The following is an 18,384-nucleotide window of genomic DNA, read 5'->3' as shown; positions in this document are numbered from 1 at the left end:
TGCAACGAAATATGTTTCCACTGCAGGTTTTAATGAGTGAATTTTCTTCGCAGGCTATGAAACTGAGAAGGTAGCAATAACATCATATAAGTATTTCAGATGGCAATTGAAATATAAGTGGGTTATTGTCCAATTTCGCCTATTTAACAGGTCTCTAAGGTGGATTCTTTACTCAGATTTTTTTTTCTGCTCAATCCCTTCAGCCAATGGTGTTCATTTTCAGCTTGTGCCAAAAATAACTGACTATTATGCAGATGCTAATCTGAGGACTCCTTGAGCAGATCAGAAAATGTCAAGAGCCTGGCTCCATCAGCTCCACTCTTATTAGAACTCATTGAAATTCTATAACAAACTGTTGAGGGAACTTTCAAAGAAGCCCAGATGATGTGCTGAAGATCATTGTGCTTGTGGTCTCTCTCTCTCTCTTCCTCGCTATTAATTGATATTCCCTTCAATTGTTAATACTACGTTTGCAAATCTGCTTTTTGACCGTTTGCAGTGTGAGTTTTTCCTTCCCTCTGTTGGAGGTTGTTCTCCCTTCTCCAAAGATTAGTTTTTGCCTCCTGGTTTATATGTGGGAAGTGTTGAATTGTTGGGTTTCTCTGTATATTGCTGTTCTAAGAAATATGTTCTGCTGCAAGGACTTCAATGTGTTAAGTGCCATGAAATAACCCGTGTTGTGATTTGGCGCTATATAAATAAAATGTGATTGAATTGAACTGATTCACTTGTCTGACTTCATGACCTTGAATTGTGTGTGCATAATGAGCAAGGCCAGGTGACATTATAGCATGCTTAATGCACAATGCAAATCTTAAACCAGAACCTGCTGACACTGAATAACCACTAAGGTCAAATTCAAATTCTGTAACACATACATATACACATTTTAGTAAAAGAAAATAAAACAAAGATGCATGTTGGGTAAAAACAACAGGTTGTTTTAGGTACATTTAGTGCCTCAAATAGGCAAATATCTGGTCCTACCTTTCCCAGAGATTTTTTTTTAACCAGATAGCAACACTACTATGGTCGGAATTTGTTTACTGCTTTTACTGATAAGGCAATAAAAAGGAACCGCCAGGAAATTGTGAAGACAGATTTTCTGTAATATCAACAGCATCTAATGATGAATAGTGTAGAGCAGATCTGTAGAAACAATAATGGAAGTACCAGCGTTGGCTCAAATACTATTTGCTATTCAAGTCATTTAGTCATTCATCTTGGTTGACTGAGGAAAGATGCACAGTCCAATAAGAAGCCACAAATCCCATAATATTAACTTCCTAATGATGGTCTATCCTAGACTATTTAGTTTACAGTAGATTGTAATCTACAGCTGTTTTTGTTGCTCCTTAGCATCTTTTACTAAACAAAATGCAATTGTCTTTGTGTCGTTTCCACCATTCGTATTCTGACGCTAATTATTATTAATTGTGGGAGCTGCAGTCAACAGGCAGCAGGAGCTCTTTTGTACACAGTTAAGATGCTTTGCATTGACAAAACGTGGGGGAACACTGAGGGGGGAGCATTCCTGTTCGGTAAATATAATTCTTCCAATTTTGCAAATGTTTCTGACATCCACTGAGAAGAGCTAAAACACGAGGATTAGATCCAAGTGAGGAGCCATCTGAGCCAAATGAGAGTATTTGTTGCCATCTTCAGAGCCACTCTGGCTAAAAGAAATGGCAAGTCCAAGCTACAGTGCCATTCTTCAAACATTCGCTCCAAAGCCACAGAAAAAAAATGACAGCACTGAGAAACTTTCATGTGTAAAATGTTCAGAGGCACCTCTTTAATACAATAGTGAAATAATCACACAAAATAAAGTTGTATTTAATGTTTATTTTACAGGATATATACAGTTTTGTTTGGAAATCATATACAAACTTTTACAAACATGAATAATTTAATCATAAAAAAAAAGACATTTAAACTATACAAAACAACTATACTGGAGTTTTTACACAATGGAGCGACATTAAGAGGAAAACAATGGACAATGGTTTAAACTCATCTAACCTGTTCTTAGTCAATTTTCTAAAAACACACTTGAAATTCAACCCACACAAGTACCATGGCTGCATAACAATGCTGCACGAATGCATCCAGGGAACCCAGTGGAAATGGGACAGATTGTTCAAGTACTCTAAAAAGGTGGCCTTGTGATGAAATACAAAAGAGGAAGAAAAAAAAAACAAAGAAAAAAAAAACCAAACCACCATTGAAAAGATACCATTTCAGAGTCACATCGTATTGTATATGCTCTGCCTTGCAATGGATTTAAGGTTATTCACATAACACCAGTCATGTGTAAAGCAGAATTAAGAATCTGAATGGGCATTTTGTGTTCACCAAAAAAAAAAAAAAAAAAAAAAGACCATACAAAAACTGGACAACATTAAAAGTATAATATTCAAAGTTACTGAATTTGAATGAGACAATTGGTTGAAATTCAAAGTAGATCTTGCTATGTGATACTGTATCACTGCCATTTTTACCATTCAAAGTAACACTGTTTTCAAGTTTTTGTGCGCAAGTTAATGTGTGCAAAAGGCAGTGGGTTAGCAGTATTTCAAACACAAGCTTAAAGAGCTTTGGACATCACAAGATTACAGCTTTGTGCTCATATCAAACAAATGGGGAAACAGTACTGGACAGTTAAAAGCACCAATACCACCGACTGGGTCTCATGACTGAAAAATACATCAAGAGTATTGATCTGCAACAAGTTATCTTTGGAGGCCTGTCATAAGCGGTACTTCAGCCATTCACGCCGGGCCGGGCCGAGCCGAGCCCCCACTCCCCCCGTCCCCCCTGCCCGTTGGCAAACACGAGTAGCAAGGCCGTGTCCTGAGCACAGCCGTGTTTGTGGCTGCTGATGGGCTTTCAGCCAATATTTACATGGCAAACACAATCAAGTGAAATGGCGCTAAAGAGACAGAGAGTAAGAATGTTGTTGCTGTGAAAAAGGTTCTTTCTCATTACGCACCGACATCGCAAAGGGCCGAAGTCACCAATCTGACAACTGGGACGCAGTCAGCAGCAAAACAGAACTGTAAGAAATGTGTTCACAAAACCAGTTTGAGTGTATTGCGGAGAGGTGTCTGCTGTATGTCACAATACATACAGCAGTCCAAAAAAAAAAAAAAATGTTTGGAACAGATCTGCACAAAAACAAACAAAAAAATTCGACTCAGTTCAGAGTGACAGTTACGTTTACTCTCCGGAGGTCTAAAGACTCAGATGTTGAATAAGCATCACAGAGGATCTCTATCGCGGTCACAATTTTGTTGCTTAAGAAGGCAAAATAAATGGTGATTTAAGACAAGTTAACCAAATGACAAAAAGAATCCCCTTCATTTCTTTAAGACACATGTTTGGCTCAGGTTTTAAAAAGGACAATCTGCGCTGAAATGGACTTTGATCTGTCCTCATTTGGTGAAATTGTGCAATTGCAGACGCATAAACCCATGTAGCCGTTATATAAATGCTACCATGTCCTTCACTTTAATAAATATTATTAAAAACACCAATATGGTGAATATAAATAGATACATCTATGGGGAATTAAATATGTTTCCCCATAGAATTTCTGAGTAGAAAAAAAAGTATCACTCAGGCAATAGTTCTTTGTTTGGACATTACAAAAAAAAAATGGGGCATATTAGTTTTTCAAACCGTATAAAAATAGCGACAAATTGAGCAGTATTCAGGGTTACATGTGATGCTCTGCAAGTCTATAAACAGCAAGATGAAGGTAATTTGATCAAGAGTTTATAGGAAGCACAAGTCTAAAAATGAGGGATGTTTTTTTAACAGAGCATTGATCTGAAATTTGATCTTGGCTCAGTATCGGACCCTCAACGTGCGTTGGGACTTTTCATGTCCTTTTAAATGGTTCACGTTACAATTCGTATATTCTCCAATTGCAACTTCAATTTCTCAAGATTCTGTATTGTCCTCTTTTGCATATTCCTCTACAAGTTTCTCATAGGAGTGGGTGTGTTCTGAATCATCACTAGTGAAAACCGACCCTTCAGATTCAGAACTCTGCTCATCCTTGGAGTTCGTTTCCATGTTTTCATCGCATGTAGTAATGGATAGTTTTGTTTTAGAAGAATCATCATCATCATTACCATCCTCCTCTTCCTCCTCTAACTCCTCCAGGTTATTGCTGAGAAAGTTTTCTTCGTCAATAAAAGTAATGTTTGCATTTTGGAATGTTAGAGGATGGTACTCTTTAGAGTCCCATTTCCTTCGACAACCTGCTCCACAATCCACCGCTCCTCCGTCCTCGACGTCGATGTCCTTGTCAAGTTGGTTCTCATACATTTGGTCCTGGTCGGGTTCTAGATCACCTTCTACATGGTCTTCTGTTAGCAGTAAACCATTGTCCGAGCCCAGGAGGTAATTCTTGGACTTTGAAAAAGCAACAGTGACGCGGTCGCTGAAACTGTAGCGTCTCTTTTGGCGGGGTGAGCGGTCCAGGCTCAGGATGGTGTGGCCATTAAACATGGGAGCGTCATTGCAACTCTTGGAGCGAGCAGTGTCTTTGGACTTACTGATGGTGTTGCCGTTGCCGCAACTGGTTCTGCTGTCTTTTTTGGTGCCAATCTGCTTTATCAAGTCATTGTAGCCTTCTTGCTTCTTGGACAAGAAGCTGAAAATGTTGACATCGTTAGGAGTGGGTGGCGAACGAAGGGCAGCTTTGTGAGACTCCTTGTAGTGCCGGAGCTCATCTAGAGACAGCTTGCGCAGCTTGCGGCGTTTCTTCAGTGCCTTGTGGGCTTCAACCACCATCCGCACTTTCCAGTTGAAGAACAAAGAAAGCCAGGCCAACCCCAGATAAATCCACACTTCCACAAAGTAACGATACAGAGTTGGATATTCTTTAGTGGGCTCCACACCTGCAGGGACAAAGAAAATTGTAAGTAATTTGAATCCGAAGTTCTGCACCGGATTAAGATACTTAAGTGTTGAAAATGTGATATGTTCTAGGAAATCACATTATCTGGCTTAAGTTTATAAACTAAAAGGATTTATTTCTCAGCTTACCTGCTACCAAATCCCCGAAACCAATTGTGGTTAAGGTGACAAATGAGAAGTACAAGCCTTCAATATATGTCCAACCCTCCTGAGACATAAACACAAAAGGTGGCAGGACTAAATGGACCAGCACACCCCACAGGAGAAAAATCGCTGTGCAGGTAAATTGAGCTTTTCTCTGCAAAAGAAAAAAAGAAAGAAAGAAAGAATTACTTCAGGTTAACAAAACGTTGCAGGTACTTTTAACATACAACATTTTTTTTTGGCTTACCAGTGAAAATCCTTTCTTGGTTAAATACTGGCCCAGGTGCTTGGCTCTGCCACCAAAGAACTTCCCTAGCTCGCTGATCCAGGTGAGACATAAAGGCACACCAAACAGCCCATAGAAGATGCAAAACACGCGACCTTCCGAAGTTTTCGGGGCGATGTTCCCATATCCTTTAGAAATTGAAAATAGAAACAAAGTATTAAGTTTAAGTAGCATAGTTGAAACAATTTTAGTCCACAAGACCTGTCACTTTGACTTGGAGATATTGGGTAACTAAAAAAAAAAAAAAAAAAAATCATGCCAACTGACAGCTAAGTGCTTATTTTTCCCACTGCAGTAACAGACTTAATTTCAATTTCCCTTTACATAAAAAAAAAAAGAAAAAAAAGTGTTTTTCTCATCTTAAAACTAGATCTCCTCAACCTCTAAAAGCACTTACCGATAGTAGTGATAACTGTGGCGGCAAAGATGACAGCATTTGGCCAGTTCCAGTTGTTGAATGTCTTGCTGCCAGTTATGGTGACCCCTTGGCCTGCAGCATCTGACACCGCCTGAGAAAAAAATTATATAAAAACTGTAAATATTAAAAAAAAAAAGGCTGGAGTTCACTTTAATGAGAAATATAGAGCAACAGTTATAAAAGAGTCAAATGAGCCAAGCACAAGGAGTACAGCAAGTATTCATGTGCAAGCTTAATTTTTTTCCACCACATCCTTCCTGTGAGATGGTATCTTCGGTAGCACTGATGAGCTGAAATGACACTCGGGCACCCTGGAGAGTCGCCTTTAACCTGAGGGCTTTATGGTTCCAACCATTGCTTACTTAGATAGAGAAACAGGAAGGCAAGTGCTACAACCCCAAAGAACTATTACATAATCATATGATGAGGCATTGGATTAAATAAGACAGGTTGTTCTAAAATGGTTTCTCTGCGTTATGCTTGCTTTTCTTTTCCCGAGATCCAAAGTTTCACCGAATATGAACAATACCAGAAGAAAACTAAACTGCTTGACCACCTTGAGCATGACATGCATCATTTCACTATTGTAACGACGTTTTGAAATCCAAAGGAGGGGACAGAAAATGCTTAATCAATCATTTCCAACCATACGTGTCCTTGAGCAGCCACAAATAAACAATTCCCCCTCTTGGGAATTAGCAAACACCCGGCCATGTGTGCCGGGACAATGCGTTAGCCCACACTCTTTTCTCCCAGTGTGCTTCCAGGGGAGGGTGGGGGGGGCAAATGTGCAGGCTTTGGCAAAATTCACATAAGCCCCAAAGTACTGGAAGATGCTTGGTTCTTTAATAATAATAGGTCTGTGACAGGTCTGCTCTGTAATTACCAGAACAAGGGGAAGGCCATTGTTTTGTCTTCTGAAACAACACAGCTCCTCAGTTGGACTGTTTGGCTGCAGGATGACAGCAGTGATGACCAAGTTTGTGTTCAATCCATGACTAGAAATTAAAGAGGGAAAAAAAAACCTCAATCGTGTGCCGTTTGCTTACGCACTTCTGCCGGCCCATACGACAGCATCTACGATGACTGCTTACATTTTTTTATGCATGGGGTAAACTACCTAATGACCATGTTCAGGCTAAAAATCCTATTTGGATTAAACTGATGACAGGAACCTTTTACACCCAACAAGTACATAATTGAGGACCGGGGGTAAGCAGTGAACACCTGGGAAGATATAGCAGTCTATCAGCAAAAATCTGAAATGTCTGGCTCTATTTACCCTCCAACAGTGTAAAACCAGTTACCTCTGACACACATGCACACGCACACACCTTATTAGTATGATGTGTTTTTTTGGCCTTATAATAAATCTGGTTTTGTACAAAGAATGAAAACACTTCCTTGGAAAAAAGGCTTCTCTGGTAGCTTGGGCAATACTGACGGAAAGTGATGAGCTGTTTATGATAACACAGCTGCAAAGTTGCATAACTTTGACGTAGATATTTCAAATCATATTATTTCTATTTGAGGTTTCTTTGCTCTGTGGGACACAGATGTTTAAATACGTACCGGGTTTGTGGTGTCTGTGTGTATTCAGCCCTGCACCTTATTCTAGCCTAATAAGGGTGATCTGAACACGTTCACAGTCTGTCTGCCAGACGAAAACAGCTGAAGTTTGACACGTCCAAAACCGCTGATTCACGGGAATACAATGAAGGCACAGTGCAAGTTTGAGCAGCGCACCTTCAGTGCAAGCTTCCCCAATACACGACCATTCAAACACATGTTCATGCAAATCTGTAAATATCTTCTCTTCAACTCTCATCTACACAAGCTGGACAAGTGGTAACCAGGGAAAACATGGTCTCCATGGAGTCACCGGACACACTCGGCAATGCAAATGGTCCTTAAAAAGGTTAAAAGGTCAGTCACTGGTGAACCTGTGGTCGCCTCAGGTCACAAATGACCCTAAGAACAGGGTGAACAGCACAAGCACTGGTGAAGAAAGATAAAAGACAATTATTAGCAAAGTGAGCCCAAACCGGCTCATGAGGAAGTTGTTAAACTGGCTTTGGCTTTAAAAAATTTCCCCTCGGGGATTAATAAAGTATATACCTACCTACCTACCTACCTTGTCACGTGCCTGACCACTGGACATAACTGAATTTGAAACAACTACCAACATGGATGTACTCTTACTATAACGTTTATGGAATAACTGGACTGGATGAAATGAATATGATCCGTCTTGTAAACTCATAGTTAGTTCTGGAAAATATTTTTTTTTGTTGAAAAAAACAACAACTCCACTTTTTGTCATAAATCTCTCTAAAAATGATTGTAAGCAAACTGGCATTTTGTAAAGTGGCACACCCAGAGCCTGATGAATCAAATAAAGAGGGAAAATAACATTAGTGTTATGATGAACTTCACCACACTGCATTATTGGAGCACTATAATATTTATGGAATCAACAAATCCTTGCTTTTACAAAAGTGAACACCCTATTAAGTGCTATAGCAGCAGGAGTAAGGATACTTTTTTTTTTTTTGTTCCTCCTGCACCCAAGTCTGCTGTTGTATCGAACCATCCACCCACCCACTTCCTCCTAACAAGGAAAAACACATCATATAGACGTCATTAGATTGTTGGCATGTATACCACTGTTTACCTTGTGTTAAAATGAAGCTGTGGGCAGTAATAAGCTGCTGGCATTCTAGCAAACAGTATATTACGTGGTAGTTGTTTTTTGGAGGCCGGGACTCTCTATTTCCTCTGAAACAAACTTGTTATAGTAATCATTTATGGGGAAGCACACACCCACTGTTAAGCGACGAACAATCTTCGCCTCTTAAATACAATTACGATACGGTGCCATAAAAAAAGCATCCCAACTACAGCGCACATCACACATATTCCCACAGTCAAACAGAGTCCATGTCACAGTACTCATAAAAAAAATTCCTTTACTTTTGTAGAACTGAATATCATTGCCAAACTGCAGGTTTTATGAGTCTGCCACACTCTGATAACTAAAAGAACAGTAAAAACCACAATGACAAACTAACTGTTATCAGACAGCTGGCGGCGGAGCATGCTGCTCCAGTTCCTCAGTATTTTTCCACTTCCACCACAACATGGGAACAGCTGCTCAAGTGCAGGATTGACCGAGTTACAAACAATGAAGTCACTCCAGCTCTTCCATGTCGTTATGTATTGATTTCTGATACTGAGCCTGACGGGGTGCTAACAGTGCATCTGTGCAAACAATACTGATATTTGACTGTCTGCACCGGTCCAAAAAAAAAAAAAAATAAATAAAAAATCAAACACAAAGTAAGGAAACAAACTCTGCAAACCGGACAAGTTGGGGGGATGCTGACTGTGCGATTTTTTTTTGCAACGCACAAAACATATTTTCACAAATTAACATGAATAAAAGAAACTGATGTCATCAAGAAAAAGTCCAGACAAATTTGAGCACAGCTTTTTGGTGGATTTGATGACTACATAAAAGGAGCAAGCAGTAAAAGTAAAAGAAGTGTTACATCCTACATCTGTTGAGCAGCGACTTTTACACCATTAACAGTGTGAGTGGTTGCGTTTAACTAGGCTCTTAATACTGCATTAAAATGAGACCGGCTTTATTGAAAAACACATATTGGCATTGTTCTTTATTCTCATTTCTTTTTGAGTTGATTAACTTTTAGGTGATTTAAACTCAGGGGGGGAACTGGATTGGGTTGTTGCAGGTTAACAGCTCACCAGGCTAATCTGCAGAAGGCTGCTGAACGGTTGCAACCTGTCTACGCTACCGACTTCTACGTTAACTCGCCAACGTATCGACAACACACGGTACATGTAGCCATCCCAGTTAGCTGTAAAATCAAATTATAATTAGATTTGCCTTAACCCTCGTCATTTCTGCCTTACATGACTTCGGTGTGATTTTTTTTTCTCCCCCCCCACCCCCTTCATTACACTTTCTAAAGGGGAAGAAACACTCTTGTCTATTTCAAGGAAGCGATCCCCAGACAGAAACTCGGGCACATGACAAAGTTAGCCGTCCCCCTTAAACAGTGTGCTGCTTCATTCATTTCTGCTATTAAATTCTGCCTGAGAGGCATGTTTCACTTCAAACATGTGACAGCGGTCTGTTGTGCTGCGCTTGCAGGCGTCTCACTTGGCCACGCAAACGTGATCTTTAAAGTCACGCTCAATGCGGACCGCCTTTCGTGAGAGTGAAATCAAATGACCCCGATGTTGCTCCTCTGAAATTTTTTTTACAAGCGGCACTGAGGAAAGGCAACTTTAGAGACTGCATTGCAGATCGAGCCATTACAAGTGACACGTGACTTTAAAAGCTAAATTCCATTTCAAATCATAATAACCGTTACTGCATTTTATGACACGCAGCATGTTGTGGTATATGCGTACCTTGAACACGTCTAACAATATGTCATGCGATGGAAAAGTGAATGTATTATAGACTTTTACATGTTAAATACTCTTTTAAAAGGCAAATTATAAAGACAACTGCTCACATTAAATTGTCTCAGTAGTTCATTCAAAATAGAATTTACAATTTGCAATACCCATTTTTATAAGTAATTGATACATTGGCTTGTTGTGGCGCCGCAATGGCTCAACACTCACAAGGAGCTGTGAACACACACACACTATTTTTTTCTATAATGAATATACACAGTGCATACATAAATTCAAGTATTGGTAGTATGCGCCTCGCTGTAAACCTGCCTGTTCCTGCAGTGCTTCTGGACAACACAGCGGTCACACTTCAGGCGACAACTAGGGTCGCTCAGTGTTGAATGTTTATTTGCAGGAGATAATGTCCACCTCCCCCCCCTCTACTGAACTTTTACAACAGCTTCTCAAAAGCCAACATTGATGGGCCATAAAATCAAATCTGTAAACTGTGACCACTTCAAGGGTCCTAAAGTTAATAGTAAACTCCATGTTAAGACAAAGACAAACTTTTACAAGAGTGTCGCCTTCTCTTGTTAAGACTGCTTATATATATTTTAATTGTTAACAAGCTGAGCAAAGTTTCCATAATGGAAAAGTAATAGAATCTCAGCTGCTAACACAAATGAGGTTGATAAAAGGCAACTTAAGGGCCATGTGTTGTAAATTTATCAGCTCCAACGCGTTTGCAGCAGGTGTTTCGGCAAACTGCAACAGAGGGAAAAAGAGCTACGAGTCTGTCCTAGTAATGCAACTGTGTAGCTGGAAAAAGATGTCAAACATGCAACGTTATCGGCAAAGATCTTTTGAAAGTGCATTGAAACCCGACAGATGGTATTATGTTGCCTTTGTCCCCCAGAGAGGCCACAGGAGCAGGACATGTTTCAGTTACAGTTGAGTGGCCTCTAAGAGTCCCATAAAAAAAAAACAACAACAACTAAATACTAAAAAAAATATATTGTCGCTTTCTCAGTTTGCCACGGCAACTGCCAAAGTGACATTTCCAAAACCTCTCAACCGTCCTTCCCCCAACTCCATTCAGATTAAGCCATTGCGAGTATTTGACTGTTACAGAGGTTGCCATGAACGGGGGAGGTTCATTGGTCCCCCAAACACAAAAGGGAGAAGCAGAAGGAAGCGGAAAGGGGGATGGGGGAGATAATAAATCTCCCTAATACTGGGCCCAAAAAGGGGGCACAGGTTCAGACATGTTTCTGGTCACACTTGCAAGTGCAAAATGCAAAATTAAAAAACAACAAAAACAAATGCAATAATACCCGATATCTTGTCTCGACAGATGTGAACCATCGTCGGTGTTTTTAGCGCAGGGGATTCTTCTTCCGACATGTTATGTTGCAAAAAGCTTCTTTTCAGCGCACTTCCTATAGTGAAAGATTTGCCCCCCCTCCCCCCATCACCACCACCACCACAAATCATACAGGGTATCCATCTCAGACAAATGGAAATAATTAAAGTCACAAAAGTGCTAACATTCCAGTTAAGTGAACAAACAACATGTCATGGGGTCAAACACAGGGAAAAAAAAACAAAAAACAAAAATCACAGCAGGGTTGATTCAATGTTGACAGTGAAGTAACAAGGAGGTCAATGGCACCCGCTCTAGTACTGGTTGAAAAACTGCCACATTGACAAGAAATTGGCAGCAGAACACCATGTACTTCAGCTTTTTAAGGGTTGAAGTTGCAGATTGGGCCCTTTGCCCCCCCCCCTCCGGTAGCTACCACAATCACTGCTCCAGACACAATGTCAGGTTTCCATCAGAAAAACAAACTGTAGCTACAATAAAATAGTAATCAGCACGAGTCATGGACATTAGGACCCCGCCAAAGATACAATAAATTACACAGGCATGCACTCACGAATTGCCTTGCATGCCAATTGGTGTGGCTTTGGGGCCGGTGGCTCCAAGCAGTGGGTGTGTTGACCCGCACAAAGATGAACCGCGGACTGACAACGTCTCATCCTGCAGGAGTTTTAAATTTAAAATTTTTTTTTTTTTTAAAGTTTGGTGTAAGCCAGCCGAGGTTTATTATTAAACCCTAATGTGTCAGCCCTGCAGAAAAAAAACAAACCCTGCAGCAGCATATTAAACACAGGTCAGGTGATTCACCTCGAAATCACTGTGATGCGGACTGAAATAGCCGACGCAGGCAATGCGGTGAGTGGGATCCATTTCCTGGAATTCAAAAGGGAAAAATTGTCAATTTAACGACGTGTCCATACCTCTAATATTCTGTCCAAATCACCTTTCGACAGACAAGGGTAGTCCGCAAGTATTTTATCCTTCTCTGCACTATACTTCTTTGCAGCACGCTTCCAATTGGGCTCCTCCAGGACTTGAAAAATCGCTGCCCCAATGGACAGGTAAAAAATAATGGCAGAAGTCAGCAAGGGGCCTTTATCTACCATACTTATGAACAATGACTCAACGTGCGGTGCGCGGGACAAGAGGGGATGGGATGGGGTGGGGGGGGGAACGAGAGAGAGAGAGAGAGAGAGAAAGAGAAAGGAAAGGGGTGGATAACAACAATACCCGAAGTTATGCGGGGCTCATTCTCAGAAAATCTTTTAAGGCTTACAAAAAAAAAAAAAAGTTTCTTCTTTCCGTGCGAGAGGGCTGAGGGGAGAAAACAAAAAAAAAGAAGAAGAGTGAGACGCGCAGCTGCCGGCAGCATCGGACCCGCGACCTAATAGTGTAAAAAAGCAGTTCGGGAAAGTTGTTTTTTTTTTTTTTTTTTGGAGGGGGGAGCGAAACGCGCGTCGGACCGCAGCCGCAGTAGGTGATCGCTCTCCACGTGCGCGGCCAGTGAAACAAACTGCCTTATCGAATTGGGTGGACGAGAGAAGAGGAGAAACGGGGAACCGCCCAGAAAGTCAAGCAGAAGGAGGCACCAACTCAGACATTTGTTGATTTCTCTCGCTAACCCCCCCCCCCCCCCCAACACACCCTCCCCTCTTTTTTTTTTTTAACTACAGGTGCACAGGCTGCCAAGACACTTATACGCACTCAGAAGTCGGTTCAAAACTTTTAAAAAAAGTGTCCCAAACAAAACAAGGTGTTCAGAGGTTTTTTTTTTTTTTTTTTTTACATCTCCCTTAAAACTCCTACAATTTGAACAAAATTCCAAAACTTGATGGAGGTTAAATTGGAACCGTTTTCACCCTCAGAAAATAGCTCTACATGCGAAAGTTGTAACGCGAATATTTTAGTCGTTGGTTGATCTTAAAACCACGTCTTTATCTCAAGGAGGACTCAAGTTCTGGGATTAGGAATGCAAATGAGATTTCCATTCGAGACAGTTATGTGAATTGAACATAATCAAAAAGCACGTATTGACTAAATGCACAAATGATTTCCCTCTATTTATTTTGTGATGCGATACAATTGTGCAGGTATGAAGTTTGTGCAACAAAAAAAAAACAACCTTTTATTGACCAATGCGTTCCAGCCTTAAAACTGCAGCCTGATATGAGTTTTAATAGATTTTTCATGATGTTGTCCTCAGAAGCAAAAAGGGGCATACTTTACAGGATAAGTCCTATTTATATACGAAGTCACCTGCTTGCAAAGCCACAAAGAGATTTCAGGATAGCGGAATTCCACCACAGACAGTAAAAGACTGCCATATGTGCTGTAAATTAGGAGCTGTCTTTCAGCTAATTCTCCTGAACCTGTTTGACATGTCAAGAACCAGGTGTTGCCTAATTATGGCCTGAGGGTGGTCGGAAAGGTAGCGTCCATCGACACGCAACAATATCGCAAATGATAAAGTGAAATTCAAATGTTGATTAGTTGGAGAAGAACGTGCACCTAAATGTATGTCAATGTCCAGACGTCAACTGCTCAAATGTTTGCTCAAGTGACGTGCTTTCTTTGTCGATAGGCTACTGTGAGGAGCAAAGATCAAACAGAGGAACACATAATATTGATTCGTGTTTAAACCGCAGAACGTCAGACAGAGATTGCAGGGTGTATTGTCGTTATGGACAACCAAGAGTAAAGAGGTACACTGCATGTAATTTGCAATAGACTGACGCAGAAGGTGCTTGAAAAGGAAACTTCGTATATTGTTCATACTTCTGAAATAATTACTGTTACAAGACCTCGATGCGCCTGTGGCCTTTAAGCGTAATTGGTGACTGAGTGAGAGTTTGGCATGCAAAACTATAAGATATTGCAACAGGATCATTCATTGCCCTTGGCTTTTCTCTCAGTGTGTGTGTGTGTGTGTGTGTGTCTTGTTTCATGCACCAGCAAGTACAAGTATCGTATAAACCCAGTTCATTTTTAGACAGTTACACTGACACATACACTCACTCTCTTCCTTCAGCGAAAAGACAAACTTACTTTAAGCCCTTACAGTATGTCAAGTTTATGGTCTCGACAAAACAAAAAGCTGACTTAATCAAACTTTTTCGATTACTTGAAAGTTATTGGCAAATCTCTCTGCACCTCGCAGTATGCGTAACAGTGTAAAAGTCAGGGTTATGATCACAGCGACACACGGTGACTAGCGCATCTACAGCGCCGTGCAGGCTTTGGTAGCGCAAGTGTTAACCAGTTTAACATCTGATCGGCATTAGAGATGTTATAGGATTGTGAAGAATAGTTTGTTCTCTTGGATATTTCATTGCGAGAAACACCGTGTCAAGGAACACCATTGACATATTGTGTTTTTAAGAGTTAGACGTAGCCTGCATTAACATGCCAGCACAGTTGAACTAATTATACACAAAACGTCCCTCATTAAAATATTTATTTTAGCCTCAAAACAGTAATTTTGTTTGCCCAGGACAAAATCCTCCTTTAAGGTTAATTTTTAAACTACTGTAGCAGCATTTAACCAGTCTGCATTGACCACGAAACTCATACCTGAATTAAGCATTACTCTCCTTTGATACTTTCTAGTGTTGCTGCAACTGTCCTCATCGCTCACAGCTCTATCGTCTCCACCATTGTTGGAACTTGTGTTGAAATTGTACATCTTGTCCATTCATTCCCTTATTATAGTGTTTGCTACGTAGAACACTTACTCGGCTACAACGGCAGATAGCTGATGATACGTGCCGGACACTATTTGGATATCCCGCTGTGACGTTATGCGCGTAACTTCGATTATCATCTCTGTTGCATAAACAAACGTGAAAAGATCTGCAATACAACAGAAGGCCATAGACACCGACATTGTAATTGACATCGCTCTTCACAATGCTGAAATACAACTTTTAACATTTAAAGCAGTGCTTGCTCTGCCACTGTTTGGTATAGCTCCCGTAAACATATTTTAGTTTTTTTAGCCTAAAAATCAATCAAAACACATTTCCTGCAGCATGCCTGACGTGGGAGTCAAAATGGGAAGAAAAGCTCATATTTTGTGTGTTTGAATTCAATGAATTGTACAACACAAGTTTGTCTTTATGTTAAGTCTTCAGGATGACTCTGCTCTACCGCCTTTTGTCTGAAAGGGCCATATCACTAATTAATAAACACATTTTACCCCACTTGCTTAACTTGCGCAAAGAAAAACAATGTGTAAAAAAATGAAAAGCGTGAAAAGGCCAGGAAGCAAACAAGGATATTTCTCATAATGTGTAACTACTCCATTCAATTTTAAAACATCACATGCTTATTTTAACCCCCAGCATGAAATGTAGCATAAACAGTTAAAATGCTCACATGGAGTTATGCAAATGTTGCACTTTTTAAAACAGCTGACTCAGCTGAGTGCTGGCTTTAGTGGCACTGACAGGCAGGTCTGCCAGTGACAAAGATCAGAGATGAACAGTGAGGCAGCTCAGTGTGTTGAACAAGTTTCTCTCATACACAGATTCTTACATAACGACCAGTGTTCCTTTGCAATTCCCGAAGAAGACTTGAAACTTGACTTTCTTATCAAGATGAAACTGTCTTTCTTTCAAGAACATTGCAAAATCACTATTTCGGTGAACATAAAATCATTTCATCGTGCTTGTAATTCAGGAACAACAAAAAACATTCCATTATCAGTCACATGGTGCTTTGTCATGTGAATTAGATGCACATCGCTTAACCCCTAAAAGAGTATCAGTTGTGAGGTTTCCCATGCTGCAATAAAAGTGGGAAGCGATGCAACCCGCTGATTTTGACGTCAGAACTGTCTTTCCATACATTTTAAAGAGATGTATTAAATGTTAAATTTTGCTCTATTGGTCCCTTAGGGCTGTCATTATATGCAGTTCAAACATACAGATGTTCACAGATACTGCATAGTATACTACAGAGCTGATGAAGGCCATTGTGGTGGTCTCCGACTAAAAGTCCTTTGGGACACAGGCGGACTTCCGCATCTTCCAGCTGTCCAGATAAGACAACTGGAAAATTCACATCAGATAACCCAATGTCCACTGTGCATGTTTCAACACATATTTCAATTGGTGCCCAAAAGTCTCAAAATAGGGAATAATCTTTAGCGATAGTTGAAAGACTGGAGTTTCCACTATTCTAATCTTGAAATAGTGCTGCTTGTGTTTACAGACAAATACTAGTTTTACAGTTGAACATAGATGTCGCAATGCTTCATATCCAAACCAAAGTCATTGTCGGTTTCTTTCCTGGCAGTTCAGGCATTTTTTTTTTTTGCGTGACTGCCTTTTTTGTCACATGTAGATTTTTATCCAAAAGCAGGACGCTGTCATCTCTTTATTTCTCATAAATAGTCATATGAGACAAGATTGTGGTGAATTCTAACCAGCAGGAAAGCATGTGAAAGTCAAGCTGTAGAGGCCAAGCAGGAGCGGATTGTAAAATATACTTTTAAAGACTGACATCACAAACAAACAAAAAAAACCTGCTTTGGGTGTTTAATGTTTGTTCATTAAAAATACTATTCTCCATTCTCGGAATGAAAGGAGGGAAACAACAATTAAATTCCTGGTAAAAGCTGGGTGTATCATCTTCAAGGTTTATTTGCATGAAAGCAGTGATTGAACAAAGAATTTCTTGTCCACATTGGAGAAAAAAAAAAATGCATCAATGATTTTTGGGCAGTAAAATCATGTCACATGTGAATTCAAGGAAATTTGGCATGCTGTGTATTATTCCACGTTGAAAACTGAAAAATAGCTACAGGTCTTTTCTCCTACTATTTTAACATCTCACGCATGAATGTCAACATTGAGTTGTTTTGATAGGAGAAACCAAATCAGACTCTTGCAGTTGTTGTTTGCGTCATGTCGGCAGTGTTTCTGGGACAAGGGAAATTCAAGTTTGATTATCAAACTCTTTCTCAGTCAGGTTACTCAAGTTCAACATGTTGGCAAGCTTCTGCCCTGCTCAACTGTCCTCAAGCGAAACAGCTAAATCAGCGCGGATCAATAACTGTCACTGACCTCTGACCTTACCACAGGTGGCAGCAGAGTTACACAATGCCAATACTGACAATGAACAACTGATTTTATTGTAAAGTTGAGAAGAATCTTCTGATTTTGTGATAATAAATTGAATGAATGTTCTCGCAATCACTGAGATGTTGAACAGTTTACAGTATGCTCTTCCTGTTTGTTAAGTAATATTGTATGCCAGTCCTTTTTTTTTTTTTTTAAAAGGGTTATTTATAGTGAGTGTAGGTGTGTACAGTGATTTGACCATGTGAAAAGACTGAAGAACCGCCTCCTAGTCCCATTGTTTTGTGTTTGTGTTGTGTTTTTTTTCCCGAGCTTCTTGAAGGGAAGGAAACCTGCACAATCAGCTAGCTAATTTGCTTAAGGTCGGCATGTCTTTCTCTGAGTGACCATCTTCATGTGTTCCCAAACATGAAAGTCTGAGGACTGAAAGACAGAAGCTCACGCACATGTGTACAATTTGAGCACATACTGACAATTTGTTGTAGGCCGACAGGAAATTGGTATATTATGCACTGAAAATACAAAAGCAGAAACTGACATGTTGCTGTACAGTATATAGAATAGTATATTTGATGTATAGCCTATTCTATTTTTCCCGTCTTACTTGTATTGAAACTTTCTACATCTTATTGTAAAACTAACAATTACTGTTAGTTAATAAATCCTGTGTTGCTGATTAGGCATTTTTGAAAATGCTAGAGGGAGTTGAAACAGT

At 40.1% G+C, this 18,384-nt stretch overlaps 1 protein-coding gene across 1 annotated transcript; it reads right to left on the bottom strand.

Annotated features, from left to right (window-relative positions):
* Positions 1-1,836: 1,836 nt before the first annotated feature.
* On the bottom strand, positions 1,837-12,715 carry kcnk5a (potassium channel, subfamily K, member 5a). Its single transcript, XM_069722317.1, has 5 exons — positions 12,510-12,715; positions 5,757-5,868; positions 5,321-5,487; positions 5,059-5,227; positions 1,837-4,910 (listed from the first exon to the last, which is right to left on the bottom strand). Exons 1-5 carry the CDS (start codon positions 12,693-12,695, stop codon positions 3,946-3,948), a joined length of 1,599 nt encoding a protein of 532 aa, XP_069578418.1. The 5' UTR covers positions 12,696-12,715; the 3' UTR covers positions 1,837-3,945.
* Positions 12,716-18,384: the final 5,669 nt, after the last annotated feature.

The sequence above is a fragment of the Brachyistius frenatus genome, unplaced genomic scaffold, assembly GCF_029030835.1.
Source record: "Brachyistius frenatus isolate BFR_SWC_R1_liver_20210118 unplaced genomic scaffold, ASM2903083v1 Contig_285, whole genome shotgun sequence".
Taxonomy (NCBI): Eukaryota; Metazoa; Chordata; class Actinopteri; family Embiotocidae; genus Brachyistius; species Brachyistius frenatus.
This window is presented reverse-complemented; position numbering and strand designations above follow the sequence as displayed.